At 41.9% G+C, this 19,235-nt stretch overlaps 1 protein-coding gene across 11 annotated transcripts in view; it reads right to left on the bottom strand.

Annotated features, from left to right (window-relative positions):
* The window catches only part of USP22 (ubiquitin specific peptidase 22), a 122,157-nt gene that overhangs the window by 50,220 nt on the left and 52,702 nt on the right, over positions 1 to 19,235 (bottom strand). For all 11 annotated transcript variants that reach the window (XM_077275354.1, XM_077275353.1, XM_077275352.1 and 8 more), the window contains one exon: positions 18,298 to 18,467. In XM_077275354.1, coding sequence (XP_077131469.1) covers positions 18,298 to 18,467 — 170 coding nt within the window. The remainder of the gene's footprint in view (positions 1 to 18,297; positions 18,468 to 19,235) is intronic.

Here is a 19,235-nt window from a genome sequence, read left to right as displayed (position 1 = left end):
GTAGTATATAGCACAGCCACGTAGTATATTGCACAGGCACGCAGTATATTGCACAGCCACGTAGTATATAACATAGCCACGTAGTATATTGCACAGCCACGTAGTATATAACAGTCACGTAGTGTATTGCACAGCTACGTAGTGTATTGCACAGGCACGTAGTATATTGGTCTGCCACGTAGTATACAACACAGTCATGTAGTGTATTGCACAGCTACGTAGTATATTGGTCAGCCACGTATATAGCATAGCCACGTAGTATATTGTAGAGCCACGTAGTATATTGCACAGCCACGTAGTATATTGCACAGCCACGTAGTATATTGCACAGCCACGTAGTATATTGCACAGCCACGTAGTATATTGCACAGCCACGTAGTATATTGCACAGCCACGTAGTATATTGCACAGCCACGTAGTATATTGCACAGCCACGTAGTATATTGCACAGCCACGTAGTATATTGCACAGCCACGTAGTATATAACAGTCACAGTGTATTGCACAGCTGTGTAGTATATTGGTCAGCGACGTAGTATATAGCATATCCACGTAGTATATAACAGCCACGTAGTATATTGTAGAGGCACGTAGTATATTGCACAGCCACGTAGTATATTGCACAGTCGACGTAGTATATAACAGAGCACATAGTATATTGCACAGCCACGTAGTATATTGGACAGTCACATTGTATATTGCAGTCACATTGTATATTGCCCAGCTACATAGTATATAACACAGAGATGTAGTATATAACAGAGCCCAGGCAGTATGTATTTAACAGCCCACGTAGTATATAGCAATGTGGGCACTATATGCGTGGTTAAAAAACACTTAAAATAAAAAATAAACATATACTCACCTTCCGAAGGCCCCTTTAAGTCCTGGCGCATGTGCGTGGTGCACGCGGCAGCTTCCGGTCCCAGGGTTGGTATGAGCGCAGGACCTGTGATGATGTCGCGGTCACATGACTGACGTCATGGCAGGTCCTTCTCGCATAGCATCCTTGGCACCGGAACCTGCCGCTTGCACTGCCGAGGACAGCGCGCGACGACAGAAGGTGAGAATAGCAGGTTTTTTATTTTTAACATTACATCTTTTTACTATTGATGCTGCATAGGCATCAATAGTAAAAAGTTGGGGATACACAGGGTTAAAAGCAGCGGTAACGGAGTGCGTTACACCGCGGCATAACTCGGCCCGTTACCGCTGGCATTAACCCTGTGTGAGTGCTGACTGGAGGGCAGTATGGAGCGGGCGCCGGGCACTGACTGCAGGGGAGTAGGGAGGGACTAATCGGACTCCGCCCGTCGCTGATTGGTCGCTGCAGCCATGACAGGCAGCTGGCGAGACCAATCAGCGACGCAGGATTTCCGTAACGGAAGTCGCCGACAAAGACGGAAGTTCCCCCTAGACAAATAAAAAAATATATATATATATATATATATATATATATATATATATATATATATATATATATGTATATGTATATATATATATATATATATATATATATATATATATATATATATATATATATATATATATATATATACACACATACATACATACATACACACACATACATACAGTATATAGGGTGACTGATCATGGGGATGGCATCGTGGCAGTTCTGTACTTTTTTGATTTGATTTCGGATTCAGATAGAATGCACGATTCTTTTATAATTGATTTGCTGGATTTCATTTTGAAACATAATTATTTCTTGTTGGACAGAACATTTTTTCTACAAGTTTCGGGGGTGGCCATGGGGGCACGTTGTGCCCTGAACCTCGCCAACCTATTTTTGGGATGGTGGGAGGCCACCATGGTTTACCCTCTGGAACTCTTTAAGACTTATGTACGCTATTGGCAACGTTACATTGATGATTTATTTTTTGTTTGGACAGGGACGTCAAGGGAGTGCCAGGACTTTATTGATGCTTTAAATCACAATTCACATAATATAATTTTGACTCACTCAATGTCTCAATCATCGGTGACGTTTTTGGATCTTTAAGTGACTGTGGAGAACGGGTCACTCTCTACGAGTTTATACCGTAAGCCAACGGCTACAAACTCTCTCTTGGAATATCATAGTTTCCATCCAGTACATACCAAGAGAGGAGTGCCAATTGGACAGTTCCTGAGAGTTAGACGGAACTGCACTGATGATGACTATTTTCGCATGGAGGCACGTGAATTGACGACACGACTCAAAGGAAGGAACTATCCAAGGAGATGCATTTCGGCGGCCTATGAACGGGCTTGGTCTCAAACACAGGAATCCCTACTCACTACAAAAGCTAGAGCTGTTGACTCCAAACCTCAGTTTATTACTACATTTAACACACATTGATCACAAGTGAGAGACATTCTCCAGAAACATTGGGGTATTCTAACTACAGATCTTCAAACTACTAACATTGTCAGTGAGCAACTATTGCTTACGGCCAGGAGGGCTCCTAATTTTAGGGACCTCCTTACCAGAAGCCACTACACTAGACAAACTAGGAAATTACATCGTGGTATATTCTTGAAGGGCTTGTTTGCATGTGGAAACTGCAACATTTGCCCACACATGCATACCCACAGAGAATTTTTTGTTAACCCTAGGGATGGAGCAAGGCATACCTTGAAATCTTATATTAATTGCAAAACTAATTGTGTCATATATGCTATAATCTGCCCATGGCAACTAGTGTATGTGGGGCAGACATCTCAAGAACGTCGACGGCAGACTCAAACATTTTTCAACCATCAATCTGGCTTCTACGGACCAATCGAAGGGTAAACCTTTGACTTCAGTCGCAGCTCACTATCTCGCCCACCACTCTAGTAAAATCAATAACACACGGGTGGTGGGTTTAGAGAAAATCCATATGTTCAATAGAGGGGGTTGTCCTAGAAAACTACTTTTGCAGTCTGAGTCCCGTTGGATTTTCAGTTTGGGCTCCATTACTCCCATGGGTCTAAATGAGGAATTATTGTTTACGGGTTTCCTGGGGTAATAGTTATTTTCGCAGTGTACTGCATACCTTTTACCCTGGTAGATGCTGTTGATTTGTCAGTTAGGGGGCCTGTTTAGTATTATCTGCTCATATTCTCTCTTGTCTTTGGTGATTTGTTGATCTCGATTTAATTTTATGTCCTTTTTCTACACAGGTCCCCTTGAACTTTTTGGTTCCCAACTGGGCAATTTTCTACCTCAACCATATGTGGACTACACTTACTGCCTCTTTGTTGGAGTTATATTTCACCTTGGTACTGGACAACGGATGCACTATATGGCAATCTTTTTAGGGCTTTTTTTCTTTAATCATATGTTGACTTGCATTTACTGCCTCTCTATTGGAGATACATTTCACCTTCGGACTGGACAATGGATGGACTATACGGCAATCTTATTAGGGTTGTTTTTTGGACATATTGTGCAATATATATTGCTTCTTTTTCTCCCACGGGTTATGTATATAGGGAGATACAGGGAGGGGGAAATATAAGTGATTCAATGGATTATTATGGCCCATATGCATGCTTGGACTTGGTTTACAGTTTGACAGTTTTTGATTGTCCGGTTTTATCTGTTTCTTCTTAAACATACTTGTATTATCTAATTTTTCCCCTTTTGTCTCTGTGTGCATCCGTGTTCTTTCATTCATGTGCTGTGCGTGTGTTGCCCTGCTCCTACTTTGTTCTTCTGGTTATGCCCATGTGGATGTTGCCTGTGCGGTTTGTGTTGTGTTTGTCTTCCCAATGTGCATGCTATCCCTTTCCCCAGACTCCCGGGAGCTGCGCAGGCGCTACATCTATACCGACATTCATGTTTTCTGTGTCTGGTAGGCGGGCTATTTGCGTTGCACTTCGCGCATGCGTGGTTCACCTGCGATTCACTTCGCGCATGCGCCGTTACTACCTTGGTCTATGCGCTCTGTTCGTGAGCTCACTTCCGGCCTCCGTGCACCGTCCTCACCATGATGCAGAGTTCCACACCAGTGTGTGATATACTAATTATTTTTAAGGTATTTATAGATACTTTGGTGGCTCTAACAACCACTTCCCCTGACGAAGCCGTACAGGTTACAGCGATAAGCGTTGGGTCTCTTTAGGGGTGCCCTACTCCTTGTTCCATCTTGTTTGGTCCCCCATTCGGTTGGACGCTCCACTTGTCTCTGGCAAGTTTCATTCTCAATACTGTGGGTGTTTGCCTTCATTTATAACTTACTGACCACATAATTATTGTGGCTTATACTCATTCATTCCTGGCTGGTTTCTATAGCCTTATAAGCATATATGCTATTACCTTTTAGCTATTTTTTTTCATCCATATGCATTTGCAGCAATTTTGGCCAGGTTTGGATATATTCTGTGTTTATCAGGTCACACTCATGTAGGAATTACCTACCGGCGCATGTTATAACCTGCTCTGAATCTTTCCAGGGTAATTTTGAGGTGTCCACCGTATTATCAAATCTTTATATTATCTGGGGTGCATTGGATATATATACATATTTATATGTGTTGTACTATCATACACTTATTTGTTGTGTATTTATTTGATTGATTTCTCGGCTATATATATATATATATATATATATATATATATATATATATATATATATATATATACAGTGGGGCAAAAAAGTATTTAGTCAGTCAGCAATAGTGCAAGTTCCACCACTTAAAAAGATGAGAGGCGTCTGTAATTTACATCATAGGTAGACCTCAACTATGGGAGACAAACTGAGAAAAAAAAATCCAGAAAATCACATTGTCTGTTTTTTTAACATTTTATTTGCATTTTATGGTGGAAAATAAGTATTTGGTCAGAAACGAACAATCAAGATTTCTGGCTCTCACAGACCTGTAACTTCTACTTTAAGAGTCTCCTCTTTCCTCCACTCATTACCTGTAGTAATGGCACCTGTTTAAACTTGTTATCAGTATAAAAAGACACCTGTGCACACCCTCAAACAGTCTGACTCCAAACTCAACTATGGTGAAGACCAAAGAGCTGTCAAAGGACACCAGAAACAAAATTGTAGCCCTGCACCAGGCTGGGAAGACTGCATCTGCAATAGCCAACCAGCTTGGAGTGAAGAAATCAACAGTGGGAGCAATAATTAGAAAATGGAAGACATACAAGACCACTGATAATCTCCCTCGATCTGGGGCTCCACGCAAAATCCCACCCCGTGGGGTCAGAATGATCACAAGAACGGTGAGCAAAAATCCCAGAACCACGCGGGGGGACCTAGTGAATGAACTGCAGAGAGCTGGGACCAATGTAACAAGGCCTACCATAAGTAACACACTATGCCACCATGGACTCAGATCCTGCAGTGCCAGACGTGTCCCACTGCTTAAGCCAGTACATGTCCGGGCCCGTCTGAAGTTTGCTAGAGAGCATTTGGATGATCCAGAGGAGTTTTGGGAGAATGTCCTATGGTCTGATGAAACCAAACTGGAACTGTTTGGTAGAAACACAACTTGTCGTGTTTGGAGGAAAAAGAATACTTAGTTGCATCCATCAAACACCATACCTACTGTAAAGCATGGTGGTGGAAACATCATGCTTTGGGGCTGTTTCTCTGCAAAGGGGCCAGGACGACTGATCCGGGTACATGAAAGAATGAATGGGGCCATGTATCGTGAGATTTTGAGTGCAAACCTCCTTCCATCAGCAAGGGCATTGAAGATGAAACGTGGCTGGGTCTTTCAACATGACAATGATCCAAAGCACACCGCCAGGGCAACGAAGGAGTGGCTTCGTAAGAAGCATTTCAAGGTCCTGGAGTGGCCTAGCCAGTCTCCAGATCTCAACCCTATAGAAAACCTTTGGAGGGAGTTAAAAGTCCGTGTTGCCAAGCGAAAAGCCAAAAACATCACTGCTCTAGAGGAGATCTGCATGGAGGAATGGGCCAAAATACCAACAACAGTGTGTGGCAACCTTGTGAAGACTTACAGAAAACGTTTGACCTCTGTCATTGCCAACAAAGGATATATTACAAAGTATTGAGATTAAATTTTGTTTCTGACCAAATACTTATTTTCCACCATAATATGCAAATAAAATGTTAAAAAAACAGACAATGTGATTTTCTGGATTTTTTTTTCTCAGTTTGTCTCTCATAGTTGAGGTCTACCTATGATGTAAATTACAGACGCCTCTCATCTTTTTAAGTGGTGGAACTGGCACTATTGCTGACTGACTAAATACTTTTTTGCCCCACTGTGTATATATATATATATATATATATATATATATATATATATATATATATATATATATATATATATATATATATGTATATGTGTATGTATGTATGTATGTATGTATGTATGTATGTATGTATGTATGCATGCATGCATGCATGCATGCATGCATGCATGTATGTATATATATATATATATATATATATATATATATATATATATATATATATATATATATATATATATATTTCTATGGTGGGGGGTCCATATGGTTTTACTTATGTTTTTTTATTGTGTGCCAAATAAAGCTTGTTTTTTTCTTATACTATATTTGTGTGGTGTAGTGTGCAGGCATTACGGTAGTGCTTTTTTTTTCTTGTACATTGTCATTTACTACCAGCTTTTTGCACCTCCCTTCAATTGTGTTTATTAGGGTTGTTGCGCCTGATTTAAAATTATATGGACATTTGGTACATATGATTAAGTACACTACATTAGATGTGATGCAACTGAAAGTACCTGGGATCTTGGAACTAAACTAGTTGACCCGAGTCCAAGAATAGGGACATTCTACATGCTTCCCAAAATCAACAAATCCGGAAATCCAGAAAGACCAATTATTTCATGTGTGGGCACCGTTACCGAGCAAACCTTACTGAGCAAGTTTCTGGATGGGTGGAGGGTATTCTTAAACCCCTGGTAAAGGATACACCCAGCTAAATTCAGAACACAACTGACCTACTGAATATACTAGCAGCAATAGGTCTTCTACCAGTAGGAGCCATCCTGGTCAACATGGATGTGGAAACTGTACTCGGATATCCCACCCAGGATGGATTTAATGTCTGCAAAGTTTTCGTGGAAAATTCTGGAATTAACGCCAATTCTGTGGCGAAACTTACAAAATTCATCCTCACCCACAATTATTTTGAATTTGATAACATTGGCATTGATATTGTTTTCCAGGGCTAATTATCCATATGTGCACACATATATATGCTGCACTTTGCCTATTCGGTTAGACAGCGGCATTCAACTAGTTAATAGCCACAGGTGGATCGCGATTCCACCCGCGGCTATTGCGGGCACATGTCAGCTGTTTAAAACAGCTGACATGTCCCCGGATAGATGTGGACTCGCCGCTGGAGCCCACATCAAAGGGAGGGATACTGACATCGGCGTACTAATACGTCCGATGTCAGTAACGGGTTAAAAAAGAATAAGACGTCTAGTTTTTGCGTTATGAGGAAATTGCATAACAGAGACCTCACACAAGATCAAAAACGAATGTTTGTGCACATGGCAGGGCTCGGAAAGGAAGGAGGTACCATTTGATTTTTGGGGCGTAAATTTGTCTGGAATAGAATGTGAATGCCATGTCGCATTTGCAGAGCCCCTGATGGGCCAAAACAGCAGAAACCCCCAGAAGTGACCCCATTTTTATCAATAGTCACTGTATCCCCAAAAATTTTTTTTACCTTATCTTGGCATCTTTGGTTCAACTAATCAAATCCAAGCAGTTTTCACTACGGTCAACAGGCACATTCAGATAGAGAATCCATAATTTTAATTACGTAATTATTTGTATTTAATCCTTTATATATCGGTGTGTGATTTTTGTCCATTTACACATTTGCTCAAATTGGGTTTTAAAGCGCAGATTCCGTTTAAACAGATTGTGGGCTAGATCAGCAGAAACCCCCACAAGGGACCACATATTGGAAACATCACTGCTTAAGGACTTCATCTAGGGGTGTAGTAAGGGCCATATTTTGAACACTGGTGCCTCCCAGAATATAACATTGGGATGAGGAAATACAACATTTTAGTGGTAAAAGTGTATTTTTGTTTTTTGCTGCCAATTTGTCAGTTACATAAGGCTTAATGGGGGAACCTAGACACTTCAGTTAATTGTGCAATTTCTCCATAACGCAGTGATACCTATTATATCATAGGAAACTACTGTTAGGCCACCCGTCAGGGCTAAGAAGAAAAGAGCGCCATTTGGCTTTTGGAGCCGTAGAATAGTTTGCGGGCAATGATTACAGACCCCCTAAGGGGCCATAAAAGCAGAAAACGCCCCCCAAAATAATTCTATTGTAGAAATGACACTTCTCAATGAACTCATCTACGGCTGCTGTGACTATTTTGTAACATCCATGCCAGGCTTAATATCTGGAGAATTGTAAATATGCCAATGTTTAGCGCCCATACATTTGGCCCCCATACAGTGAAAAGCCCCCCATGTACTGCGCCCATCTTGTGCTTCTGGCGATATGCACCCCGTAAATTGTTAAGTGCTCTGTCCCCACTACAATAATGCCAAACATGTGGCCGGTTACTGTGGTTTAGGCACAGTGGGGCTCTGAAGGGTGTATTTGGATTGGGAGGGGGGGGCGCAGAATTCACTGGATTTTATTTTGTGGGGTGGGAGCCATGTTGCTTTTCCAGAGTCTTCGTTCTACCCCTGCTTAAATGCCCAAGATCTCCCTGTAAAGTTAGAAAGGCTTATACCTGCCTCCCGTAACCAGCGCCATTCTAATGATTGTTGGTGCAGGGTAAGAAGCGCTCACGTGACAATTTTATGTTATACGAGTGCTGCAGACATGTCAAGGTGCTGGTTTGTTTGCAACATAAATCAGTGAAGTCCATATGCTCCTAACCCCCAACAACCCCCCCCCCCCCCCAAAAAAAAAAAAAAAAAAATGCCTCTGAGTTTTTTAGGCATGCATTGGTTAAAAATGATAAATAACCTCACTGTTGTACAACCCCTGTAATGATACATTTGTATTTGGTATCCTATTGTTACTGGTGGGAGCATGCTGACTGCACCATGACTAAAGTTATACAAGAAAAATGTTTAGAATTGAGAGTCCTCAGTGGTTGATACCTTTTAATGGCTAACTGAGAAGATGGTAACAAATTGCAAGCTATCGAGACTACTCAGGTCTCTTCATCAGGCAAAGACTAATACAAATTCTGAAGAATCACATATTTATGCACAACATAGCACAGAAATAAAGAAAAAAAAAACATGGATAAGACAGGTGGGCATGAAGCAGAATTACAATGAGTGATAAACAGTTCTGTCCATAAATGTTGGGCCAATTCTTAGATAAGGATTGTTTTATTGTCCTCTGATTGGGGTCGGGTTCTGTTGTGATGATGACCCCTCATAGTCTGAGGGGCAAGTTCCTTAGTTGATGTAAAAATACATAAATCCGTGTGACACATTCATTCCTGCATTTAGAGTGTCAAAGATCGTCAACAGTTTATATTCCCATACTCTTCTGTCTTTCTGCGATTTGAAGTTACCCTTTAACACAAGTAATTTCATGTCCATAATGTTATGATTTGGGAGACAGAAATGTATTGCCACAGGTATATCCATTCTTTTTTCTCTTATTGTGTGGCAATGAGAGTTCATCCTTGTTCTCAGTTTCTGCCCTGTCTCCCCCACATACAGACCCCCAGTTGGACATTTAGTACAAATAATTAGGTACACCACATTAGATGTGATGCAGCTGAATGTACCTGGTATCTTGTAGTCCTGATGTGAATTGGGGATCTTTATCTTGTCCGTGGTCATAATAAATGGACAGGTTTTACATTTTTTCTGATTGCAGGGAAAGGTACCTGCAGCTGTTGGGAGAGGACAGGGAGCTTCTGACAATGATGCTTCTTAGATTTGGGGGCTGCCTAAAACACAGTAGTGGGGGGTCTGGGAAAATGGATCGTAAGCGGGCATCTTTTGGTAGTAAAGGTTGTAATTTCCGTGCAGCTCCCCTTAGCACCTCCAGATTTGGATTGTAGGTAACTACTAGAGGCACCCGGTTATTTTCTTCTTTAGCTTTGTAATGTAGCAGGTGATTCCTTGATATTCTGGTGGCTCTTGTAATCTGGTTTTCAATTGTTCTTGGATGGTAGCCCTGATTCAAAAAGGTCTTTCTGAGGTGACCAAGGTGTTCATCCCTATCCATTGGGTTGGAACATATACGATTGTATCTGATGGCTTGGCTGTAGACAATGGAGCTTTTTATGTGTTTTGGATGGAAACTGTCCCATTTAAGGTATGTTGGACGGTCGATTGGCTTCTGATACAGGGATGTCTCTATTTTATTGTTCTGCAGCTTAATGATGGTGTCCAGAAAGTTAATTTCAGTGCAGGAGTAGTTCAGTGTCAAGTTGATGGTAGGGTGAAATTGATTAAACTGTTCATGGAACGTCTTTAGCTGCGGTTCAGACTCCGTCCAGATGATTAAAATGTCATCAATGTAGCAGTAGTAAGCCAGAGGCCTGATGGGACATGAGGACAAAAAGTCGCTTTCAAGCATGGCCATGAAAAGATTTGCATACTGTGGGGCCATTTTACTTCCCATTGCTGTGCCAGTCTCCTGTAGATAGATCTTCTTGTCAAATTCAAAGTAATTGTGGGTGAGGATGAATTTTATAAGTTTCACCACAGAATTTGCATCAGTCCCTGTGTTTTCCAGGAAGAATTTGCAGGCATTTAATCCATCCTGGTGTGGGATACTGAGTACAAAGATTCCACATCCATGGTGGCTAGGATGGTTCCTTCTGGTAGAGGACCTATTGCTGATAGTTTATTCAATAGGTCAGTTGTGTCCTGAATGAAGCTGGGTGTATATTTTACCAGGGGTTTAAGAATACCCTCTACCCATCCAGATACCTGCTCAGTAAGGGTGCCCACACATGAAATAATTGGTTTTCCTGGATTTCCAGATTTGTGGATTTTGGGAAGCATGTAGAATGTCCCTGTTCTTGGACTTTCCGGTATCAGGTCATTGGCTCTTATGGATTCGTCGGGCAGACAAGATACCAACTTGTTTAGTTCCTTGTAGTAGTCCTGTGTAGGATCCAACTCCAATTTTTTGTAGTAGCGTGTGTCCATAAGTTGTCTGTTTGCTTCCTTTTATATAGTCTGATGTGTTCATCATGACTATTGCACCTCCCTTGTCAGCAGGTTTGATGATGATTTCTTTGTTGGTTTTCAGAGACTGTATGGCCTTTCTCTCCTGGGCACTGATGTTGGATGCTTGTGTCCTGTTAGTATCTATGATGGTGGATTTTATCAAATGTCTGAAGGAGTCTATATATTTATCCAAATGATGGTTGCGTCCAGGTGGAGGTGTCCAGTCTGACCTCTTCTTTGTTGTTAGGATCCCTTTTCCTTCAGTCCAGGTGGGTTCTGAATCTTCTGTATCATTGAAATATTCCCTCAGGCGCAGTCTCCTGAAAAAATGTTCCATATCACTGCAGAGTTCAGTTTTATCCAGGGCCTTAGTAGGACAAAATGAGTCCTCTGGAAAGCACGGCCAGCTCCACTTTGTTGGGTTTATAATCTGAGAGATTAATGACACAGTTAGATGCTTTTGTGTCTGGAATGGAGTGGTTGTCCAAGTTGTCAGGTTTTGGCTTTGTTTTGTATCTGTTTGCATAGAGTCCTGAATTGAGGCGCAATCTGTGTAGTTTCTTTTCCTTGTTATGAATCAGAAGGGTCCGTAGTTTGTTGGAATATTGTTGTAATTTTTGCTCTGTGTCTTCTGTATGTGTTTTCCTCAGAGTTTCAAATTGCCCTTGGACTTTACTCTTTATGCTGTAGCAGACATGCAAAAGATGATTCCTTAATCTCTCAGAAGTCCTGTGACACAGGTTCTGTGCATAATGGGTATTGTAGGTATGAAGAATTGGGTTTGTAATCCAGAGTCCTTTGGGAATTAGATTCTCCTTTTTGCATTTAGATAGGAAAAAAATGTCGCTGTCCATTTGTGCATTTTTCTTCAGAAGTGGTTTCAGTTCCATAAAGATGCGGTACATTCTGGTATCCTCCATTTTGATACAGGAAAGATATATATCTTGGTACCGTGTTAGCCAGTAGATAGAAAAATATTTAGAATTGAGAGTCCTCAGTGGTTGATACCTTTTAATGGCTAACTGAAAAGATGGTAACAAATTGCAAGCTTTCGAGACTACACAGGTCTCTTCATCAGGCATAGACTAATACAAATTCTGAAGAATCACATATTTATGCACAACATAGTATAGAAAAAAAAACATGGATTAGACAGGTGGCATGAAAGTTATACAAGCAATCACTCAATTTCCTCTTGTAACATTTCCATTCATGGTAACACATACTATGCAGAATGTGCCGAATCTTCCCAGTATTTTGTTTTTGCTCTAATCCTGCCATGATAAAGTAACTGATCAGTTTGTATGTGTTTGGAATCTACCACTATACCGGTCAGGCTACATACACGAGCATGTGAAAGGTGTAGAAGGGAGAGGCCTAGCTTTCCTAAATTCTGATAAAATAACTACCGGTATATAGATGATAAAAGGTAACATGCAGCTGCATGCAGCCACCTCTAGAGGGAGCGCTCCCAGGTATGTGCCCACTGGGTAATTACAGCAGACATTTCTACTTCAAATGGCAGGAAAAACGCTGCTTAACCCCTTTACCCCCAAGGGTGGTTTGCATAATGACCAGGACAATTTTTACAATTCTGACCACTGTCCCTTTATGAGGTAATAACTCTGAAACGCTTCTATGGATCCCGGTGATTCTGACATTGTTTTCTCGAGACATATTGTACTTCATGATAGTGGTAACATTTCTTTGATATTACCTGCGTTTATTTGTGAAAAACACATATTTGGTGAAAATTTTGAAAATGTAGCAATTTTCCAACTTTGAATTTTCATGCCCTTAAATCACAGAGATATGTCACACAAAATACTTAATAAGTAACATTTCCCACATGTGTACTTTACATCAGCACAATTTTGGAACCAACATTTTTTTTTTTTGTTAGGAAGTTATAAGGGTTAAAAGTTAAACAGCAATTTCTCATTTTTACAACACCTTTTTTTTTTTTTTTTTTTAAGGACCACATCTCATTTTAAGTCAATTTGAGGGGTCTATATGATAGATAAATACTGCACCCCTCAAGGTTCTTAAAAGCACATTCAAGAAGTTTATTAACCCTTCTGGTGCTTCACAGGAATTTTTGGAATGTTTAACCCCTTAATCCCATATGACGTACTATCCAGTCAAGGTGACCTGGGACTTAATTCCCAGGGACGGGATAGTACATCACAGCGATAGGCAGAGCTCACAGGCGGAGCGCGGCCGGGTGTCAGCTGACTATCGCAGCTGACATCCGGAACTATGTGCCAGGAGCGATCAAACATGATTGCAGCGTTCTGGGGGCAAAGGTAAGCATCGAGCAGGGAGGGGGCTCCCTGCGGGCTTCCCTGAGACCCTCGGTACAAGGCGATGTGCTCACCTTGTACCGAGCTTCTCCCTGCAGGCCCCGGATCCAAAATGGCTGCGGGGCTGCATCCGGGTCCTGCAGGGAGGTGGCTTACCAAGCGCCTGCTCAGAGCAAGCACTGGTAAGCCTGCAGCCCTGCATGTCAGATCGCTGATCTGATACAGTGCTCTGCAAAGTGTCAGATCAGCGATCTGACCTTATAACATGATATAACATTATAAAATTCCTGTGAAACACCTGAAGGGTTAATAAACTTCTTGAGTGTGGTTTTGAGCACCTTGAGGGATGCAGTTTTTAGAGTGGTGTCACACTTGGTTATTTTCTATCATAAAGACCCTTCAAAAGGACTTCAAATGTGATGTGGTCCCTTAAAAAAAATGGTGTAAAATTGAGAAATTGCTGGTCAACTTTCAACCCTTATAATTCCCTAACAAAAAAACAAATTTTGTTTCCAAAATTGTGCTGATGTAAAGTAGACATGTGGAAAATGTTACTTATTAAGTATTTTGTGTGAGATATCTCTGCGATTTAAGGGCATAAAAATTCAAAGTTGGAAAATTGCGAAATTTTCAAAATTTTCGCCAAATTTCTTTTTTTCACAAATAAACGCAGGTAATATCAAAGAAATTTTACCACTATCATGAAGTACAATGTGTCTCGAGAAAACAATGTCAGAATCACCAGGATCCGTTGAAGCGTTCCAGAGTTATAACCTCATAAAGGGGAAGTGGTCAGAATTGTAAAAATTGGCCCGGTCATTAACGTGCAAACCACCCTCGGGGCTTAAGGGGTTAAAAAAAAAAAAAAAAATGAATATGAACATTTAACTTTTTTCACTCAAAAGTTATTGTGCAATTTATCCTGAGTACGCCGATACCCCATATGTGGGGGGTAAGCCACTGTTTGGGCACAAGACAGCTCAGAAGGGAAGGAGCGCCAGATTTTACCGTCATGGTTTGCAGGTGCCATGACCCACTGGGAGAGCCCATCAGGTGCCAAAACAGCAGAACCCCCCCATAAGTTACCACATTTTACAAATTACACCTCTCAATTAATTCATCTAGAGCTGCAGTGATCATATTGACACCATGGGTGTGTCACAGAATTTTATACTATTGGGCAGCAATGCGGAGAGACTCGGGAGGAATGGAGCGCCATTTACCTATTCAAGTGAATGGGTCTGTGCATATGTCAGTGTGTTTCCACGGACCGTGTATCCGTGGGCAAAACACGCTGACATGTCCGTTTTTTAATGTCAGCACGGGCCACAAAACATCCAGCACACGTACACACGCATAACACACATGGATGTCATCCATGTGACGTGCATCGGCGCCCGGGAAGAAGCCTTACAATAAGCGCTGTACCCCGATGCCGGGTGCTCAACACGGACCTCATCATTCTCCCCTGGTCTGTCGGCGATCGGCACAAGCAGGAGAGAATGATGAGAGCAGTGCTCAGCACCCAGCGCTGGGGAACAGCGCATATTTTTATAATGCTTCTTCCCTGGCGCCTGTCCTTGTGGTACTGATGCGGCAGACGCATGCCACACATGTGCCGCAAGTATTACACACACGGACACTGACATCTCCAGTATAGTAAACAGGACTAGTGATGAGCGAGTGTACTCGTTGCTCAGATTTTCCCGAGCACGCTCGGGTGGTCTCCGAGTATTTGTGACTGTTCGGAGATTTTAGTTTTTGTTGACGCAGCTGCATGCCGAGCGTGCTCAGGAAAACCCAAGCTATGAGTACACTCGCTCATCACTAATCAGGAAAGAGGCGTTATAGCGGGTTTTTATGTTTGGCTACTGTCACACACTAAGGCTGTGTGCAAATTTTTGCTATAAAAACGTGATAAAAACACACAAAAAAATACATTAAGCATCCTATTAGAATGCAATCCGCAATTTTTGTGCACAGGTTGAGTTTTTTTCGCGGCGGAATCGCATTCCGGAAAAAAAACACAGCAAGTTGATTTTTTTTGTGCGGAATTTCAGGGATTCCGCACACATAGGCATGCATTGATCCGCTTACTTTCTGCATAGGGCTATGCCCACCATGCAGGAAGTAAGCAGATCATGTGCGGTTGGTACCCAGGGTGGAGGGGAGGAGACTCTCCTCCAGGCCCTGGGAACCATATAATTGTTTTTAAAAAATTAAAGAATTAAAATAAAAAAATCATGATATTCTCACCTTCCGGCGGCCCCGGCAGCCTTCCCGCTCCTCGCAATGCTCCCCTTCCCAATAATGCCTTGCGGCAGTGACTTGTGATGACGTAGCAGTCTCACGAGACCGCTACATCACACAGGTCATTCTCGCAATGCATTACTGGGAATGGGAGCATCACGAGCAGCAGGAAGACTGCAGGGGGGACGCAGGAAGGTGAGAATATCACAATTTTTTTTATTATTATTATTTTTAACATTGTATCTTTTTACTATTGATGATGCATAGGCAGCATCAATACACTTGTCAAAAACTATGTTTGACAAGTGTGACCAACCTGTCAGTTTTCCAAGCGATGCTACAGCTAATTACGCTTGCAAGATGCTAGTGTTTAGCACGAATACGCATGCCAATTCTGCAACCTGCGCACTTAGCCTAAAAGACGCTTTTTATTGCAAAAATTCGTTTTTGCATCACCACATTTTGGGAGCCATAATTTTTCTATATTTTGGTCCACAGAGTCATGTGAGGTCTTGTTTTTTGCGAGACGAGTTGACATCTTTATTGGTACCATTTTCAGGCACATTACATTTTTGATCGCTTTTTATTCCAATTTTCGGGGGGGCAGTTTGAACAAAAACCAGAAAATCATGAATTTATTTTTTTGGGGGGGAGGGGGCGTTTATACGGTTCCACGTGTATTCTTCGGGTTAGTACGATTACAGCGATACCTCCTTTATATAATTTTTTATGTTTTGGCGCTTTTATACAATAAAAACTATTTTATAAAAAAATTAATTTTGCATCGCTTTATTGTGAGAGCTATAACTTCTTTTTCCACAGATGGTCTGTATGGCTGCTTGTTTTTTTGCGGGACAAGATGACATTTTCTGCGGTACCATGTTTATTTTATCCGTCTTTTTGATCGCGTGTTATTCCCCTTTTTGTTCGGCGGTATGATAAAGAATTGGTTTTTGCCTTTTTTTATGGTGTTCACTAAAGGGGTTAACTAATGGGACAGTTTTATAGGTCGACTCATTACGGACGTAGCGATACTAAATGTGTCTACTTTTATAGGTTTAGATTTTTTCAAATATTTATTTGATAGAATAAATGATGATTTTTATTTTTTTTTTATATTTTTACAACTATTTAAAAAAAAAGAATTATTTCATTCTAAGTTTTACACTTTGCCCCACTATGAGACAATCATTTTGTGCACGCTGATCGCTTCTACAGCATGCAGATGAAGCAACATCTGCATGCTATAGAAACGGTCAGCGCTGCAACCCATGCACACTGACTTGACTGACTTCCTGATCATCACTGCGCATGACAGGAAGTCTCAGCTCTGGAGACTCGGATGTCGTCATGATGACATCAGGTCTCCATGGCAGCGATCGGGACCGTGGGGTCTCCGATCCGAAGGCAGAGGGGCTGTCAGCCCCTTTGCCTGCTCTGGAACGCTGTGATCTTGTTTGATCGCAGTGTTTCGGGGTTTAAAGTGCCAGGAGCGGTCTATGACCGCAACGTGTGCATTTGATCTCAAAAATCTCCTTTACTTTGCTGGGAAAAAAAAAATCAACGTGTGCATTTGATCTCAAAAATCTTTTTTACTTTGCTGGGATAGTAAAATGTGTTGGTTTTTTTTTGGCAAAAACAGAAAATTGCGATGAATGTACTCTAAAGCGGTACCTAGAAAATCACTCCAATGGAGACCGCAGGCAGCCAAAAGGTGAGCGCTTACAACAAGGGAGCACAGTCTATTTTTTGATCCAAGGAGCACTGTGCCAGATCTAGCCAACACCTTGGCTGCAATAATACCTCACTACATCATTATCTAATAGGTGCCAATTTCATTTTAAGGGTTTCCATTTATCAAGAGGACAGAGGTCCTCTTCTCTCCCGTTCACAACCCAGAAAACCAAAGACCACGGCTTCAGCCTTCTCCATTGTAGTTAATGCGAGACGCTAGCAGAGTGCAGGGTTTCCGTTCTCCCATAAACTGCAATGATTATGTTAGCTCTAGGCATCCCCTTCTTTCATTCATTACCTGGATGATGACTTGGTGACACACACGGCCAAATTACTGATCCCTACAGTGCTACCCGACACTGCTCTACTCCCCAACAAGGAAAATACACATGAGCAGCCCCCAGACACCAGCCGGCATCTCTGTGACCATGGAAAGGTATGGAGGGCTGCAGGTTGTGCATCCCTGGCTTTAAGTGTCTCTCCAATTCCAATCTCTGACCTGGGGCATAAAGCGCTTGCACACTGGGTGGTAAATTCGGTGGAACACAGTACGTTTAATATGTCTTACTGTCGTCTAGACGTGCACTAGTGTTCCTCCCCAAACAACGGTGAATTAGGAAGGAGTCCAGAACTGGAGGAACAGTATAATGGCCTACTCCGGTGATCTGGAGCAGAGACCCCTCCTACAGCTATAAAGATATATTGAGAGCACAGAAATGATGAGCACACAAGCCGTTCAGAAGGGACTCGGTACTAGGTTTCAGCTAATCTCCGGGAATAATCATTGCGCAGGTCATTATTAACCAAGATGTCTCATAAGACACAAAGAAGCTGCTGTATTCAGCTGTCAGGTACCTACCTCCTGAAAGAGTGTTGACATTTCACAAACCAAGCAAGAGTTTGGGCTTTGCATTTCACATTTGTGACGGTCAGAAAGGAAAAAGTCTCGCAGCAGAGGAGTGTGGGTGAGTGCCTGGACAATACAGTTCATAAAACACGTGTTCCCAAGATTGATTAAACCTCGCAAACCTAATGGAGATTAAGAGAAAATCTGTCAGAAAGGTAATAGGTTAATTACACAAAAATATATCTAGACGACAGTAGACTGTCAAAAACCAGTGAAGCCACATGGGTAACATGTGCCTACCCATAAAGTGCATTTATCATAGACATGTTGTTACCTACATGGTCTCCAAAACCATCTCCGGCTATTGTTGCATTTATGGCAAAAGCAGGACTCATTGCTGAAGAGGACAGATATCCATTCTAGCCTCCATTTCAGTCTCGCATTGCACCATGATAGCCTGAGCTCAGTTGGGTGAGGTCAAAGAAGAAACCTTCATGAGGGAAGGTCACAACTGTCCTGCTGCTGGAATAACGTGGGGTGGAACACTATTCGGAAGCCAGACCCCTCTAGTCTTCACGCCAGGTACACTAACTGCTTGGTGGTCTTTGGAAACGGTGGTAGGGCCTTTTCTCCAAAGTGTCCAATGAAGAGTTTTTTCAACACAACAGCAGGACGCATGTTGCTTGTGGTACTGTGGTTCTACATGTGATACCATGGCCAGTAGATCTCCAGACTCGTCTCGCATTGGGTTCATTTGGGACGTCAGTGGCCACTAATGGCAGAGGGAGCTGCCGGCAGATCTTGATGATTTGCTGCCCAAGTGCATTCAGTGTGCAGAATACTCAAGACAACCATTAATAATCTCATTGTTAGCAGCCAAGGCAACTAGGTGCAAGGATTTCTGCACATGCCGTTAATACGCAATAATGAATAGAGAGGTTTTGAAAATG

Source organism: Ranitomeya variabilis, chromosome 7 (genome assembly GCF_051348905.1).
Source record: "Ranitomeya variabilis isolate aRanVar5 chromosome 7, aRanVar5.hap1, whole genome shotgun sequence".
Classification (NCBI taxonomy): domain Eukaryota; kingdom Metazoa; phylum Chordata; class Amphibia; order Anura; family Dendrobatidae; genus Ranitomeya; species Ranitomeya variabilis.
Note: the sequence above shows the minus strand (reverse complement) of the source record. Positions and strands in the feature narration are given on the sequence as shown.